Source organism: Xenopus tropicalis, chromosome 2 (assembly GCF_000004195.4).
Source record: "Xenopus tropicalis strain Nigerian chromosome 2, UCB_Xtro_10.0, whole genome shotgun sequence".
Lineage (NCBI taxonomy): Eukaryota > Metazoa > Chordata > Amphibia > Anura > Pipidae > Xenopus > Xenopus tropicalis.
The window spans coordinates 111642783-111660848 of record NC_030678.2 but is presented as its reverse complement, the minus strand read 5'-3'; the positions used below and the strand labels follow the sequence as shown (position 1 = coordinate 111660848).

Here is an 18066-nt window from a genome sequence, read left to right as displayed (position 1 = left end):
GGAAACCATCAAAACCAGTGTTGGAATCTTTCATTAAACAATGTAGTGTCCAACTCTTGTACCTATTTCACTTATTGATGAAGTACAATTGTGAACTTCACACAAATTCATTATTCTGTGCCTTATTTTGGCCTTAAAATAGGAAATGTTTAGGAGAACACCACAATAATAAATCCAGTATACCACACACAGAAATGTATTCTACATCATCAAAGTTGAACAACCACTTTAAACATGTAAGTCTTAAATTGGGGGTGTCCTTACAACTCATTTAACAGCTGATTAGAATAGGATCTTCCACCCATTGGTGATAAAAAAAAAAAATCTCTAGTTGTGGAGGTCCTATTACACTTCGTCTGATGCAGTTTTACTCTTGAGTCGGTAACTTCTATACAGGTGTGGGATCCATTATGCAGAAATCCACTATCCAGAAAGCTCCGAATTACGGGAAGGCCATCTCCCATAGACTCTATTTTAATCAAATAATACAAAAATTTTAAAAATGATTTCCCTTTTCTCTGTAATAATAACACAGTACTTTGTACTTGATCACAACTAAGATATAATTAATCCTTATTGGAGGTAGAACAAACCAACTGGGTTTAATTAACGTTTAAATTCTTTTTTCAGTAGACTCAAGGTATGGAGATCCAAATTACGGTAAGACCCCTTATCTAGAAAACCCCGGGCCCTGAGCATTCTGGATAATAGGTCCCACACCTGTATTTAATAAGACAATGTGCTTATATGAAGATCATATCTTCAAAGCTCATTATATCTCTTTCAAATCTCATTATATCTCTTTAAAGGGGACCTGTCACCCAGACATAAAAAGCTGAATTATAAAAGTCCTTTTCAAGTTAAACATGAAACCCAAATTCCTTTTTTTTAATAACACATCCATACCCATTATAAAGGAATTTAAAAATCCCAGCTGTCATAGGCCTTAGGCATAGAGGCAAGGCAGAAAATACCTTTTAGCTTTACATTCAGCACTTCCTAGATGTCATTTCACTTAACACTTTTCCCCTCCCTCCCCATCACCTAATTATGTAGCCAGCGCATGGGTATGGGCATCTGGTCCTCCAACAAGATTTTGGAGTGATGCAAAGCTTGCCTTACTAACAGTGTCCACAAAATGGCACCTGCCTGCTTGCTGCTATTGAATAGTTCCAAGACTGAAGGAAACAAGATTTATACTATCTATACATAAATGAAGTTTATTTTGCTCAACTAACATGATAGAAAAGAATCTGGAGTTATTTCTTAGAGTGACAGGTCCCCTTTAAGCAAACTCAGCTGGCAACATGGAAAGGGACGTGCTAAGTGTTAAAACAGTTATCAGTTATCAGTGCTTTATAAGTAAGGGAAAATATGGATTTTTATAATTTAAAGAATAGGCAAAAATCATAGTATAACTTCAATTTAATTTGCTCATGTTGAAAAAAAGGTGAATATCGTTTCATATTGCACGCTGGTATGTGGCTTAGGATCTAAGACTAATGGCAGATGGGGAATTTTGGCTGCTGATGCATTAATGCAGACAATAGACCAAATGAACATAAGTGAAAGAATGGTCACACTGCAGAGCTAAGCTGCAACTTTCAGTGTATTGAAAACGACGTATTTTGGAACAAAGCTCTTTTACAGTGTTCAAAACACTTGAAAGGGAGCTTTGCTCAAAACATGTTGTGTTTAGTGAAACACTGAAAGCTGCACATTTTGCTAATTCTGCCCCTTAAGAGTTGTTTTTTTATGTTGAAGCACAACAACAAAAAATAGCAACTTGATCATTACATACATAAATATATGTTTGGAACTGTGGCAGATGTGTAAGTTAAATATCTATAAACCCATTAAATCATTGTTAGAGTCATGAGAAATGGCATATAATATGCTGTTTGCTGTTATAGTTTTTTTTTTTGTTTGAGATGTCACACAGATAAAAATGAAATATTATTGTATATAATACCAGAATTCTTAAACTCAGGGCTAGATATAAGCTCACACGGGTAATTCAAATCAGATATTTGCTTTTGTTTACTAGTTTGTAGGTCACCGTTCAAATCTACTTGCTGATTGGTTGCTATGGGCAACATCACCTGTGATGTTTGGCTGTAGTGTTAATAAATACGCCCCCCAATGTACAAATTACATACTTTAGGATATTGGTCATATGTTTAAACGCAATTTATCTAAAACTAACATTCAGACTGAAATAGTAGGATATGCCCAAAACCCAAAAATCTAAACACAAAATAGTTGGCAGACACCAGTCGTACGAAAGTGACTTCCATTGAAGGTCCCCCAAGGATATTGTCCGATACACAATACATGAGCAGACTTTATCATTATCCAACTGAAATTTTCTAACCTGTCCAAACAACTAAACGACCAATCGCCATTGTGACAAAATTATCAGGGCACTAATTCTGAGCCCACACACAGTCCGAAAATTGTACAAAACTAGGTTTTGTAGGATTTTATTTGCCAGCTTTAGTCTTCCACCAGGTACACACACACGGCTCTAAACCTCTCTTGAAGTTCTATTTTCTATTATTAAAAATAATAACACTAAAATTAACAGTGACACTGACTCCTTAATATCTCAATTTGACACTGCAAAGGGATTAAAAAACAGGAGATGCGGGTGATAATTAACAAACAGATGCTAATTTGCTAAGTGTAGTTGCCAGTAGCAACCAATCACAATTCATTCTGAACAGCCTGTAACCAGTTAAAGAATGAAAGCAAAAATCAATTGGATTATATTGTTAGCTGCACTTGGTCACCCACATAGTTTTTGTTTATGCATGTAATAATCCTGAACCTATTTACCTGCTTTCATTGTCTTTATTCATGTTTGTTATGTTGCTGTATAGAAACACTCCATTGTGGGATGTATGCTAAAGCCACAGTAAATGCCCTGGCTTTCCATACTTCCTGTATTTCCCACAGCCACATTATGCCATGTAAGTTCATTGTGGCAGGGTGCAAAGTGTAAAACACAGGCACAATACACCATGTTTTTTGGATTTTCCCTGACTTGCTCATTGATAAATTGCGGTAGGTGGAGGCTGATAGATGTCCCCATCCTTATGCTTTTTCAGACACACAAGTCAGGGAGAACTGGTGGGAACAGGCTGCTTGGCTGCCCTGAACCAATTGCCTGCCCAATGGTAACTTGGAAGGACAGGGCTGCCTTGTACTCTGCTGGATCTTGCAGAGTAGCTAAATCCCAAATGCAAGTGTTTTTGTGCCTCTTAGAGCTCTTGCACTTGTCTCCATATTCTTAATAAATCACTCCTCAGCTCTCCTTCCTTTTCGGGACTAGATTTATGTATGTAATTACATATCTGTTATTTTTGTAGTATTTTGCTATATAATACTTGCTGATTGCACAAAATTGTGGAAGATAATTCATAATCATGTTCATCACTTATTCACTGGACATCAATAAAACTTCAAACTTTATACAAGAATAGAACAAGGGTGTTATACAAAGGTAAATTTATAAAGGTAAGTTTAATTTTAAAAAATACAATGCACTCCATTAGTTCTAAGTGAATAACTGTGAATATCAGCCCGAAGCATTTATTCTGCCCTTGCCTAGAGATGTTGTTTTGGAGTATTAGGGCACATGGGCTTTGTATAGCAGTATGGGTTCAGTGGTAAGAAGGTAGGGTTTCTTGTTTTTTTTTCCCATAATATTTTTATTCATCATAGGAATGACAACATTGCAGAAACATGGCGTATCGTCAATCAGATGGCCCAGATGCTACCCACTCGGCATACTCACACATAGCCCCACATAGGCAGGTGCACATCGGTCTCCTTCTAAGACCTTTTTCAAGACCAGCTGGTGTGCTGGTCCCGGTATGCACCTGCCTATGTGGGACACAGTTGCAAGATATAGGGTACATATCTTTATTAATTCTAGATACCTGTCTTATATATAATGTTATTTTTTTGTCATGTAATTAAGTTCTGTAATTTTGAGCCATTATTGCTTTGATGGAGAAAGTAAAAATCATTGATGCAAAAAGTCCAAGTAATGTGCAATTTTTAATTTTTTACTGTGAAGATCAGCTACCTTTCCTATATGGTAACTTTCCAGCGTTTTTCCATTGTTCATATCTAACCTTTACTTTGGTGTAGTGCGGAAGCTGCTGGCTGTGTCAGAGAAGTCATTTTCTCATGTGTCCAGCCGTGCCAGCATTGTAGGTTGTTCGTCTTGTGTCTGGGTATATAGCCTAACACGTATCTACTAGTACCATGGAATGTAAAAATGTACATATATTGATTTTATTAAAATACATTGCTCTGTAGTTAAATTGTCTCTTTTTTTGGTATGTTGTTGGAGATGCCATAATTACAGTATTTTTATCACCATTCAGATATAAAATAAGAATGTTGTCAGTCTTAGACCATTAGATACATGTCCAGTATAGACAATTCATCTAAAATAACATACTCAGTTGGAATTCAAACTGTCTTTCTCAAGAGACAATGTCAATAATCTCAATAACTATTCCTAGGTAATGTGTAAAGGTCACCACCATTGGACACTGGTGCAGAGGAAACACAGCTGCTGGAGTAATAAATGGCATTTAACCATCTGGTAGTTTTCCAAACCAAGATTTTGTTGTCAGATACTATGAGAACACCTTATACATACATAATGCCAAAGGTAAGGTTTGGTGGAGGAGGGCTGGATTCAATAGTTTGGGTATGGTTCCAGTACAGTGTACAGTTTCCTGTTTTCTGCGTTGTGGCACTAATTTGGGGATACTAATGCTCCTATGCACAAAGCAAGGTCTGTACAGAATTGATTTGCTGAGATGGGAGTGAAAGAACTTGACCAGCCTAAACACTGACCTTAGCCCAACTGAACACCCATGGGTTGAGTTGGAACACAGATAGTGATTAGGGCTGATCACCCAACATTAGCTCCTAACCTCTCCAATACTCTTGTGGCTGAATTTATTCTGTCAATAGGGGTAGTCAGCATCTGTATTGCAATATATATGCTAGTATAGTATACTTCCTGACTACTACACCAGAACACTCAAAACAATAGACTACAGTGTTAGAATGGGTACCTAAGGCCCACTGGGACCACCACTGACTGCACACCCACCCCTAACCCACCCTCTCCCAACTCAGACCCTGCCCAAATTGGCAATTGGCGTGCCGTGATTTGAGATCAGTGATATCACATTCAGTAGGTTAACAAGCAATATCCCTACCATAAATGTACATCCCCAATATTAGCAGCAGTCTGTTTTAGTACAGTTTAGGTGAATATAATAACTGCTTTGTATTTACAAACTGGTTTGTTTTCTGTGGACCAAGTATTCAACTGTGCTCTACAGAGCAGGTAGAATCCTATTTCTAGCCAGCTACAGGAATCACTAGTATGATGTATGCTTCAAACTGCCCTTGATCTGTACTACTCACTCTCAATCTAGAACTGTGTCTCCTAACTGGCTGAAACTCTGCAGTCAACTCGCTACCCAAGATGGGGCATTACAGTCAGTAATTATTACAGTCCACAGTCCCTTGCTGCACCTCAGCTCCCAGCATCCCACTTCCACAGGTATATAATATGCTGTACAAACTGCATTTGTTTTTAGAAATGTTTGCAAGCATCAAACCTAACTCAAGATTAGGTTTGCATTAGGTTTACAGCTACCGATCACAGCTCAAGGACACATTCATTCACCTTAAAGGAGAAAGAAAGTTTGGTATGTCATTTTGGCATTTTATTCCCAATAGATTAATCACAATAGTGCAAGATAGAACACTGTAGTTATTCTGCAGAATGCTTTAGGCCAACAGAGCGAGTTAGTCGCCCGTGACTCTATTGTTGCCTTTCAATAGGAGGGGACAGTGGAAAGGCCTATGCAACGCTTTGGCTTTCCTAAGTTGCACAGTTTCATCCCCTTTTTGAAGTGGTTAGTCACTCGCAGTAGCAGAGATCTATCACGGGCTGCTAACTTTCTCTGTGGGCCATGAGCCTTAAAAACAAGCCATAAATGCTCCCTCTCTTTAAGATAGCAGCTGCCATTTTAGCTTGGTGTGACTTAACTTCTCTGTCTGCACACTGCTTCTGGAACAGTTCTAAAATCAGATTACACAGCAGAGATGGGAGGGGAAGAGAGGAGCAAACTGACCAGACTCGTGCCCTAAAGGATTTTTCTGAGAGCAGAAAATTTGACACAGAAGATGTATACAGAATAAAAGGAACAAAATGTTGTGTTTCTTTTCACACTCAGAAGACTCAGAGTAGCAGTTCTGTAAGTGCTTATGGCTGTATTTACGTAGACTTTTCTGATAAAGCTTACTTAGTTTTTACCTTTAGTTCTGCTTTAATAGACCAAAATCAAGAACAACTTGTTACGTAGAAGAGCAATCAATTATGCCCAGAACTGGTTATCTCAATAATATAAACACCAACACATCAATGTTGCAATTTTTCTTCCTCCTCCATAATTGATTCCATGCTATCAATTGTGGGCTGGACTTAAAGTGATACTGACATGTTTCTGTAAGGACACAATCTTCTTTCTTAAGAAAGTAACCCAAACTAATCCCAGTCCAGTGGTAGCTCCTATAGTCATTTTGATTTGAATAGAACTGCTGGAGCAGCGCTGCTTCCTTCATCACATTGAATTGAAGGTGGCACCCTGCTTCCATGTGCTGTAGTATAAGCATAATCAGAACTCCATCTTATTGAATGATTGGGCCACTCTCAGCCCAGCATGTTAGCTCTTCACCCTGAGGCTCCAGAAACCATGTTGAAGTGTTGACTGCAGCAAGTACCACTAATTTGGGGGATGGGAGGCTTTTCTACAAAAAGATTATTGTAGCAATTGTTTCTAAGTACTACTGACCTGTTCCTATGAATTTTCATAGAAACATGTCAGTATCATTTTAATATATTTTTAATAGGTCTCTGGATAAAGCAAGCCTAAAGGGGTTGTTCACCTTTAAAATACCTTTTTGTATGATATTAACATTGATATTCTTAAACAATTTGCAATTGGTCTTTATTTTTTCAGTTATTTAGCTCTTTGTTAAAATGCTCTCCAGTTTGGAATTTCAGCAGTGATCTGGTTTAAGGGGTCTTGGTTACCTTAGCAACCAGGTAGTGGTTTAAATTAGAGACTGGAATAAAAAGGAGAGGGACTGAACAGAAAGATAAGGAATAAAAAGTAACAATAATAATTCAAATTGCAAGCTCACAGAACTATATATATATATATATATATATATATATTTTGTTTTTTACTGCTGTGGTCAGTGACCCCCCATTTGAACACTGGAAAGATATAAAAGAGGCAGGCAAAAAAATAAAACCTATACAAACCTGATAATGAAGAACAATCACAAAGTTGCTAGGAATAGGACATTCTATAACAGTGCTGTCCAACTGGCGGCCCACGACCCCCCTCTGTGTGGCCCCCCACCTGTCTGGCTGCTTTGATGGCTTACTCTTGTGTAAGCTTTAAATGGTATCAGTACTGTGATTAACTGCCCCCCCCTGCATGGTTCTCACCTCAGATTCAGGCTGTAATCAGGCTGTATTGTTTAAATATGTAATCCCCTGTACTGTTCACACCTTTTAATCTCTGCATTCTTCACCCCCTGCAGTGTTCACACCTCAGGCTCAGGCTGTAATCACCCCCATTGTTCCCCTGTTCACACCTCAGGAGCAGTAGAAACCCACAAATAATCCCTGCACTCTACAAAAAGAACATATACTGAGGTGGTACTGCAATTAAAAACTTTTTAAATATATAGTTATTGTGCAGACTGTTGGAGCAGTGCCAGCATTGTGTCACTGTAGGCTGCCTGTGTGTGCCATACACACAGGCAGCATACGGCAAGCAGAGTATGGCACACACAGGCAGGGTAGGGAAGGCAGAGTATGGCACACACAGGCAGGGGTAGGGAAGGCAGAGTATGGCACACACAGGTAGAGTAGGGCAGGCAGAGTATGGCAAACACAGGCCAAGTTTGGCACAAACCAGCCAAGAATGGCACACACAGTGAAAGTATGACACACGCAGGCAGGGTAGGGAAGGCAGAGTATGGCACACACAGGCAGGGTAGGGAAGGTAGAGTATGGCACACACAGGCAGGGTAGGGCAGGCAGAGTATGGCACACATAGGCCAATTATGGCACAAACCAGCCAAGAATGGCACACACAGTGAAAGTATGGCACGCAGGCAGGGTAGGGCAGGCAGAGTATGGCACACACAGGCAGGGTAGGGAAGGCAGAGTATGGCACACACAAAGGCAGGGTAGGACAGGCAGAGTATGGCACACAGGCAGGGTAGGGCAGGCAGAGTATGGCAGGTTTTTGCTGTACTACAACCATTAATATGGGTATGGTCATGTGATAACATGGGTGTGGTTTCAAGTGGGTGCGGTTTCAAAAAGGGGAGTGGTCAAAACTGGCTTCCATTATCGGCCCTCCGCCACGTAGGTCGGAAATATTCCGGCCCTCGGTACAACAGAAGTTGGACAGCACTGTTCTATAACATACTAAATGTTAACTAACGGTGAACAACTCCTTTAAGAATGAAAGACTTTAACATCTCACTCTGCGACCCATGGCGCATGTTGCAGCATTTTTTTCAATGGAAAAAGGCATTGTTGTTATTATCCTTTATTTTACATAGTACCAACACATTCTGCAGTGCTTTACAAAGATATTTCAGCGGAGTGACATGGAAGGCCAGTCCTGAATGTTAGCGGGATTTACTACACACCATTTTCTTTTTTATACAATATAGCACTCATGCCTGTATTCTGACAGTCAGCTAAATGCAAAAAAATGTCAAAGGCACGTTGTGAATCATGAAAGAGGTGGATTAAGGTTCACAAAACTGGCCATGTATCTGTATTTATTGCACTTTTCTTAACAAATTGCTATTGCTAAAGGTTATATTTTATTAACTTTAAAATGTAAAACAAAGTAGGATGTGGCTTTCTAGGCATACGTGGCAGGGCTGTTAGTTCAGCCAAATCGTGAGGGTCATGGGTTAGTTGCTCCTCCTTTAGAGTCATTTTATATTTTTCTTTCCAATCTGGGAATTACCAGAATATCACATAAACAGCTTCTATAAACCAGCTAGTTATTAGGTTTCCCAAATCCAAAATTAAAGCACTAAAGGGAAAATATACCCACCGAGGTGTTCAGCCTGATAATTCCACTGCCATTTGTATGGAGACCTCACAAAATGAGCAGATCTTCAAGTGTAAACCCAGATTTATATGTGAGGCGTAAAGGAATAGTGTCATGGGAAAACATGTTTTTTTCAAACACATCAGTAATAGTAAGAAATCCAAGTCCAGCTTGGGACTCCTTGAGTTACATGGGAGTAGGAGAAACAATAGGTTTAATGTGTAGGGCTAGCTCCTTCTGAAAGCTCAGACTCAGGCACAATGTTCTGAGATGGCTGCCTACACACCAATATTACAACTAAAAAAAAACACATTTGTTAGTTCATGAATAAAATTTAAATGGTAGAGTGAATTATTTGCTATATAAACAGTATAATTAAAAAAGAAAGTATCAGAATCCCTTTAAGGGGATTGGACAACCGCTGCCTGTGAACAGAGGTATATATATTATGGGTTCCATTCAATCTGTGCAATCAGTTATGTTTGTGTAGGGAAAAAAAAAAAATACATATTTATATCTGGAACTTCAGATAGCGTTTATGCATCTTTTCTAGATAAGCCCACCTAAGTGAGCTCATGGGGAGTACAGTTTATACCATTAACCATACAATGAAAGATGCCAAACAAGCGGATCTTTCCCCCTACATGCCAACCTTGAGGGTGATATTGGATTGAACCAAAAGTTTGGCCCTCGGGCCAAATGATTGGTTCACATTGACGGGATACATGCATATTCTTTAGTGTAAAGAGGTCAATTGAACCGTCTACACTAAAGTTGGCCACACATGTGGCGATTCACGAAAGATTGTTCCAACCCTCCACTGACGTTCAGGGATCAATCGTCAGATATGGAGGTAGAAACAATAGGATTTCTACCTCCTTCTGCCGATTCAGCCCTGAAGGTAGATTTTGCTCAGATGCCTTCAATGGCGCCCGATCAAAATCTTTTGAGTCGTCCGATATCTGCAGCCTTCTGCAATACCGGCCAGCTCGCCGAGTTGCCATACACGCACCGAATATTATCGGTGCCTGTATGGCCATCTTAAGAGAAGTTTTCTGGAAAAATGGAAATGCAGTTCTTAAAGTTACCAACGGCAGCCTGTTTTCTCATCTTGGCTCATGGCTGAAACAACACTGTTACTGACATATGAAATACAAAAAAAGCAATTTCTTCCAGCTGCAAAACTACTACTGTAAAGCGCAATGTACTATCTCAAACAATTCTAACCATCATGTAACATATGTGCAGCTGTAAAGAGAAATGTTCCATTTAATAAAAGCTTCCATTTAAGTATAAGTCAGTGGGGCTGTAATTCACCCACTGATAAACTCCTATTTATGTTTTCATAGACAGTACAACACAACATCACTCGCCATTGTTTGCACAGGACATTGCTCTTTGCAGGTTTCCATTTATTAAAGTGAGTGCTGCCTAACTTTGCAGAAGCATGTGCTAAAGACTGCAATAATAAGACTGCAATAGTAATCTATAGGAATAGCCTTTGCTTGATGTGTGCAATATGGCAATGTAAACCGATGCAAATGTTCAGAGAAGTAGTGTCCCGTGCACACAATAATAAAGGTTTTATGGTAAATACTGGCAATTAAAAATTAAACTATAAAATGAAGTATGAAACATCACTGATTTACCTTTTCCATCACATGTGCATATATATTACTTTGACAGCATATGATAAAAGTTGGCACATATAAGGGCCAAGTAGACAAAAATAGCTGTTTAGTTTGTTTTTATTTCATATTACCAGTGGTATATACTGGAAATCATAGTTATTTGTAAGGTATTGCTTTGATTTTACAATAAATTTAACCTATTTGTATGGCCATGGTTGTCCCAAGGATGTTTTTCATAAGGGTGGCAAAATCACTAACTAATAGTATTATGCCAGTGTCAGCCTGTTGTCTTGTTTGACTAATACTGTATATACAGTTGACTGCAAGTTTGGGCACCTCATGCCAAATGACACATTTGGTTAATTCTATAGGTGAAAAAGTAGAAAACAACTACCGCAGCAATTAGTGTGTTTATAAACTACATATTTGCAAATGTGTCACACTGAAATCCAGAATTTACTGATATTCAGTGGAATCCATTCTTCTCTCTGCATGTACAATGTTTACTGTGCCACTGGCTGCATTTTGCTGCCCCTGGTAACTTGCAGCTTACTGCTGCCTGAGGCTCATGGTAGGAGAGGCCCTAAGTAGGCAAAGTGTTTTATTCATGAAATGCTGCTCCTTTTTTCTCCAAACAAACCTTTGGGGATTGTGCCCAAATACATACATTTCTATTTCATCAGTCAACAGCACTTTTTTTTAAAATGCTTGTGACTGGTCAAAATGCTGTTTTGCATAGCTCAGACGCTAAATTCTGTGACAAGGCTGCACCTTTCACCTGATCACTCTTCCAAGCAGACCGTGTGCATTAATAATTGCACATACTTTGCACTTACAAAATAAACTCAATATGTCATTTGGCAAGGGGTGTCCTGAACCTTTGCATTTAACTAGGTATAGAGGTAATGCACTATAGTTTCATCATTTATTGGGTGCCCTTTAAAGTAAAGCATATTTACCATTGTTAAGGCTTAAGCCAAATGGGACTAATTCTCTGCACTGTGTTGGCCCAAGTGCAAACATAGGAAAGGTTGTTCATAGTGTACAGTAGAGCTTGTTTTTAGCTTGTTTCTACCCGCAGGCTAAGAATCTTCCCCGTGTGGGTGTTTTTCACAGGTTTTCACAACCAAATACATTCCCATTGACTGGGGCTGCAGACTTAACAACAATGTTAAATTAAAGGTATGGCCCCATAAAAGAAAAAACTATACCTAACCATAAAAATATACCTTAATAAGTCTACAATGTAAACAAAATAACATTCATTAATGCTAATATGTAAACAATAGTGGCTGACCAGCAACAACACATATTAAATGCAGGGACATGCCATTATATAATTAAAATAACTCCAAATGAATACAATAATATTTTAGTAAAAAAATATACAATCTCAGGAGCATTTATGTGGTTGTCCCAGCTGGAATTAATACAAGTGTTCTATATGAGTTATATGAAAAATTGCATGCAAAAGGCTAACCACCACTTTTTTGTATATGAGATATGAAATATATATTAAGATTTTGTAGAGACTTATTGAGATATGGTAGACTTATTGAGATAAATGGGCAGATCCAGCAATCAATAGGTTGACTGACCAAACTTAAAGCAATGAAACTTACCTTCTAACCCAATAAATACAAAGGAGCTGAAACTGTGATTTGGTGTGGCAGCCACAGGTGGTCAAGCTCCCGCTTACACCCACACAATGCCGCACAGAGTGTTGCACACAGATAGTCACACACTCAATTTCTCTCAAAAATAGACACAAGTTAATTCAACCTCTTTCATCCACACTGAAGCAAAACCAGCAACCCCTGCTTCCCCCCCTCCATGGACACATTTTGTTTACCATTACAGAAAGCATTAAAACAAAAGGATTGATTGCTGTATGATTTCAGGTAACAGTTGAGGATGAGAGCTACTTGTACCACATCTTGCTGGTGTTATTCAGTAATAGTGATGGCAATGCCGTCTGCTAGAGACTTTATCATTATCATCCCAATAACTGTGCATTGTTATGAAATACAAGAATATGGCCTAACAAGACCTGTGCTTTATAATCAGTTATTTTAAAACCAAAATACATGAACATGTAACCCATTTTAGAATGATAAACTACACGGTTTGTGCTTGTTTCACAAATATCCCTGAAGAGTTTCCTTAAACAGCTGACTGATGTTCCCCACACACATAAATTGTGCTTGGACGAATCCGTCGCCTTGTCCTTCCTCGTACTTTTGGAAGGATCTTAAATGTTTTGGGCATGAACTCCAAACAGGCCTCACGGAATTTCTTGATCCTCCAACAATATATAACAGGGTTGAAGACAGACTTTAGGTAACTGAGCCATAAGATAAACGTGCTGATGACGTAAAATGATGGGCTGTAGTAAAATGTCCTGCTGAATACTGAGAGTAAGCTGAATACTGAGTGAGGAAGCCAGCAGAGAGAAAATCCAACAAAGAGAATCAAAATAGTAGTGAAGGCCCTGGTTTTGAAGCTCATGTCCACATTCATTTGGTGAGGCCTCTGAAGTCCCATAAGTCCTAACTTGCTTACTTGGCTGAGACATAAGCTGTCTGCATGAGTGTGAATTCTGACAGCATTTCTTCTAACGGTGTTCAGGATACACAGATACGAGTACAGCATTACACTGAATGGAATGAAGAAAACTGCTACTATGAGCATGACTGCATAAACTCTGTCAGCAGAAAATTCTGTATAACCAAGGACACATTGTGGAGCGCGTGTAGGGACCTCTACTAATGTCCACCCAACCACAGATGGAAAGGAGATACAAAAAGACAGCACCCAAGAAGTAGCAATCATGATCTTGGCACGGTGTGGGTTTAGTTTGTCCTGCCTCTGTACAATAATAAGGAAACGATCCACACTGATGATAAGTAGAATGGCTACACCTTCTAACACAAAAAACCAGTACAGCATGGCTGATATCTGGCAAAACTGAGTTCCAAATAGCCAGCTCCCAGTTATAATTGTTACTGCGGTAAAGGGCATACAGAAAAGGGACAACATGATGTCAGAGAATGCTAGTGTTGCCAGGAGAAGATTGATTGCTGAACGCATGGCTGGCTTCTGATAGACAATAAGGCAAACAATGGCATTGCCCAAAAAAGCAATAGCAATCATCACTATCATTATTATTGCCAACAATATCCTGAGTGGGGTGGAAAATGCAAACCTAGAGTCTGGAGGAGCAGTAGCAATGCTGAGATTGGGAAGCATGCAACTGTCTAGGGCAGTATTATTGCAGCCCATTGTTAGAAGCCTCTTAGCATTGTTCTTCTCTCTAAGTCTTCACTGTGCTACATTCATTGTTGTTGATGCTTCTTTCTTCTTATCAGGAGGTCCAGATGTCCCTACATTCTGAAAGATCTAGAAAAAGAGTGTGTGAAAACATAAATATAAGTATGGAATCACTACAAAATTTGTCATAGACTGATTGTAATATATTTACCTTCACAAACCTCAAGCAGGTCAAATGCAAAACTTTTAGTTTTTAGGTTTGAAAACATTATGTAGAACAAAGCAGTTAAATCAGAAAATGAAAGATTACACAAACTTCCATTGTAATGTGAGTGGTTTGCAGTATCAGGGGCCCCAGGTCTTAAAATGAATTGCCCTTTTTGATAAAAATAATAACTTGATCATTAAAAGCAAGTCAGCAAAAAGTCATCAAAAGCAACCGACCCCTTGCGGTATCTGATCAAGCAGCCCACAGGCCAAATGGACAGATACCTGGACACATGGAGCCAGATTTAGCATCATTCAGATTTTAGTGGTTTTAGAGTTTTTTTTTAAACCATAAATAAACTAATTTCAACATAAACCACGAATGTCTAGTCATTTATTAAAATATCTGAATTGAAAAAGCAGGAACAAATTAAAATGCGGAATGAAAACAAAAAGAACACAAAAACCACTAATATTTTGTTATTTTTACGTTTTCCTACATAACCCCCATAATGTTCCAATTCTTTGGTCAGACAGCCTGAATGACTGGAACATCAGGAAGTAATCCTTTATGGTATTAATTATATACCACAGATATATTCCACAGCCATTATGGTATTATTTATATACCAGGGATATATTCCACAGCCATTATTGAATTATTTATATACCAGGGATATATTCCACAGCCATTATGGTATTATTTATATAACAGGGATAAATTCCACAGCCATTTACAAAGTTTATCATTCACATCACATGTATAGTGACTATTATTAAGATATGTTTTCAGTCAGCTATACCTAAATTGTTCATGCGCTTATAGTAACATAGTAAGTTGGGTTGAAAAAAGACATACGTCCATCAAGTTCAACCATAATGCCTATATATAACCTGCCTAACTACTAGTTGATCCAGAGGAAGGCAAAAAAACCCCATCTGAAGCCTCTCTAATTTGCCACAGAGGGGAAAAAATTCCTTCCATTCAGAAATGTATTATAATATCCAAAGCATATATAAGAATTTTATCTCTATTGTTTTTGCTTTGCCCTTTATATATAAGATCCTAGTGTAGTGTGTATCCATATATTCTATATCTGTAAGGTATAGAGAAGGCCTGCAATCTAGCAGCGTAGTAAATAAACTGATGTAGATTCACTCTCCCTATGTATGTATCTAGCAGAGAGCAAACACACACAAGGAACAACTATATGGTGCATGTACAGAGAATGGGTAGAGCCTGCTTTCCAGATATAGCTAGACACCTCCCCCTGGGGACACATCTGTAGGAAAGTGAGACCATGGCATAGCGCAGGGAAATGGTTTCTGTGGGGATGAATGAGGCAGGACGCACAGGGCTTGGGAGCTAGCTATGAGGGCTGCCTGCTCTCTCCATGGCTGCGAACAAGCCATACGCTGCTACATTACCTTCCAGCCGGATGCAGCAGTCCCTGCCGATGAAGGATGCGGATGGGACCCCCCCGCCACCCACAGATGTGAAGCCGCCCATAGGGGGAGAATGGCTAGGGCCCGGCTCGTACAGTGGCCGGAGTTAAGTGCCAGACGCACAGACATGGTCACCTTACATCGCCTCCAGACCCACGTACAGCAGCCGGACCCCGTTTCCCACTGCCATGTACCCACGTCGGCCACAGCTCTCTAGGGGAGGGCCCAGACTCACTAGTCACTGTTTAACCCTTACGCCGCCTTGCTAGAACACCCAGAGGTGCACCCCAGGCGGGAGCTGAACGAATAGGTTGATTTTAGTCAGTGCTAGGTAGGCCTACCCATCCCCCCAGTCCCCTGAAGGCGGGATAAAGATTTCAGTAGGGTCTAGAGCAGCTGCTGCTAGTGTATGTCCCAGGTACCAATGGGCACCCCAAGTCATAGAGATAACAGCAAGCAGCTTCAATATAATAGGGCAGGAAGTAAAGAAATATGCAGACATGAGGAGGTCCAAGCTGGGTCGGTATAGCTTGAGGCTAGCTCACAGTGTGCAAATCTACTCTTGGCACCAACCATGCCCAACCCTGACACACACTATTATGCACCCAAGGTAAGTATTTGGGAGGAGAGCGTCAGGTCTAGGGACATTACTTGAATGCACCGTCAGGCACAACTTTATTCTCCTAGAATTGTCCACAAAGGGCATTGCCTCGCTCTTACTTAGGGTTGCCACCTGTTCCGCTTAATCCGAACAGTTTGTTTTTATTTAGGGTTGTTCTGTTCTCAACTGTCTGTTTGGGTTTCAGCCTTGTGAAATCCGAACAATAATCTGGGCAAAATAAGAAAAATATGCACATATTAAATGGAAACTCCGGCTTCCAAATCAAAATTTGTTAAAAGAGCCCCACACAAAACCTATCGCTGTTCTTTTAAACAGTATAAGTAAATACCATTTTATATGTTGAAATCCAGCTGCAAAACAGTTCTTCTCTTTCTTCATTATTTGAAATCCTGGCAGGGGAGGAGGAACTAAAACACTAATGTTACAAATTATCCGGCTCCGATATTATCATACAAAACCCCATTTCATACGATATTCGGTGCATGTATGGTGGCTCGAAGAGGTGACCAATATAGCAGAAGGTGGAGGTAGAATTTCTATTGTTTCTACCTCCATATCTGTCTTGTATAAAAAAGGGCATTGACTCAAGGGATGAAAACATAATTTTACCTCTTTATAGGTCCCTGGTAAGGCCTCACCTTGAGTATGCAGTGCAGTTTTGGGCTCCAGTCCTTAAGAGGGATATTAATGAGCTGGAGAGAGTGCAGAGACGTGCAACTAAACTGGTAAAGGGGATGGAAGAGTTAAACTATGAGGTGAGACTGTCGAGGTTGGGGTTGTTTTCTCTGGAAAAGAGGCGCTTGCGAGGGGACATGATTACTCTGTACAAGTACATTAGAGGGGATTATAGGCAGTTGGGGGATGTTTTTTTTTCCCATAAAAACTATCAATGCACCAGAGGTCACCCCTTTAGATTAGAGGAACGGAGCTTCCATTTGAAGCAGCGTAGGTGTTTTTTCACGGTGAGGGCAGTGAGGTTGTGGAATGCCCTTCCTAGTGATGTGGTAATGGCAGATTCTGTTAATGCCTTTAAGAGGGGCCTGGATGAGTTCTTGAACAATCAGAATATCCAAGGCTATTGTGATATCTGACGATTCAGCCTTGAACGTCAGTGGAGGGTGGGAACAATTTTTCGTGCAACCATTGGTAGCACGAAAGATTGAGATTGCTAAATGTATGGCCAACTTTACAGGTAGCATGCAGGAACTGCTTAACCCACAATGCATTGCACTGGGATGTTCCTTTCTTTACTAACATCACGCGTGCTGGGAATTGTGCAGTCTGAAAGTAGTCAGCCAGATCAGCAGGAGAACGGGGACAGACTTAGGTAACTGTTTCAAGCCATATTATAACATTAAAAATAATGAAAAGGCTTGATATTTTTTCATAAATGTATATTGCAAAGTTGCTTGAAATTATGTTTATTATTCAGAAAGATTAAATTGTGTTTTGGCGGAGTCCCCTTTAAGATACTCACTGTGATTTTTTATTTCTATTAACATGGCTTAGTAATCATCAAGTACAGTTAATTTCTTATTATTACAGAAAGAAAAAACAAATCAGTCGTAAGAGGAATTGTTTTTCTAAATTAGAACTGCATTTCAAATCTTTCTGGATAACTGATATTAATAGATTAATGTGATAATAGATCCCATACCTTTAATTAAAGCAGTGCTGTCCAACTGGCGGCACC

At 39.5% G+C, this 18066-nt stretch overlaps 1 protein-coding gene across 1 annotated transcript; it reads right to left on the bottom strand.

Annotated features, from left to right (window-relative positions):
* Positions 1-10927: 10927 nt before the first annotated feature.
* On the bottom strand, positions 10928-15899 carry gpr45 (G protein-coupled receptor 45). The gene is made up of 2 exons (NM_001015846.1): positions 15734-15899; positions 10928-14227 (listed from the first exon to the last, which is right to left on the bottom strand). The coding sequence occupies exon 2, from the start codon at positions 14108-14110 to the stop codon at positions 12992-12994; it is 1119 nt and encodes a 372-aa protein (NP_001015846.1). The 5' UTR covers positions 14111-14227; positions 15734-15899; the 3' UTR covers positions 10928-12991.
* Between the last annotated feature and the right edge of the window lie 2167 nt (positions 15900-18066).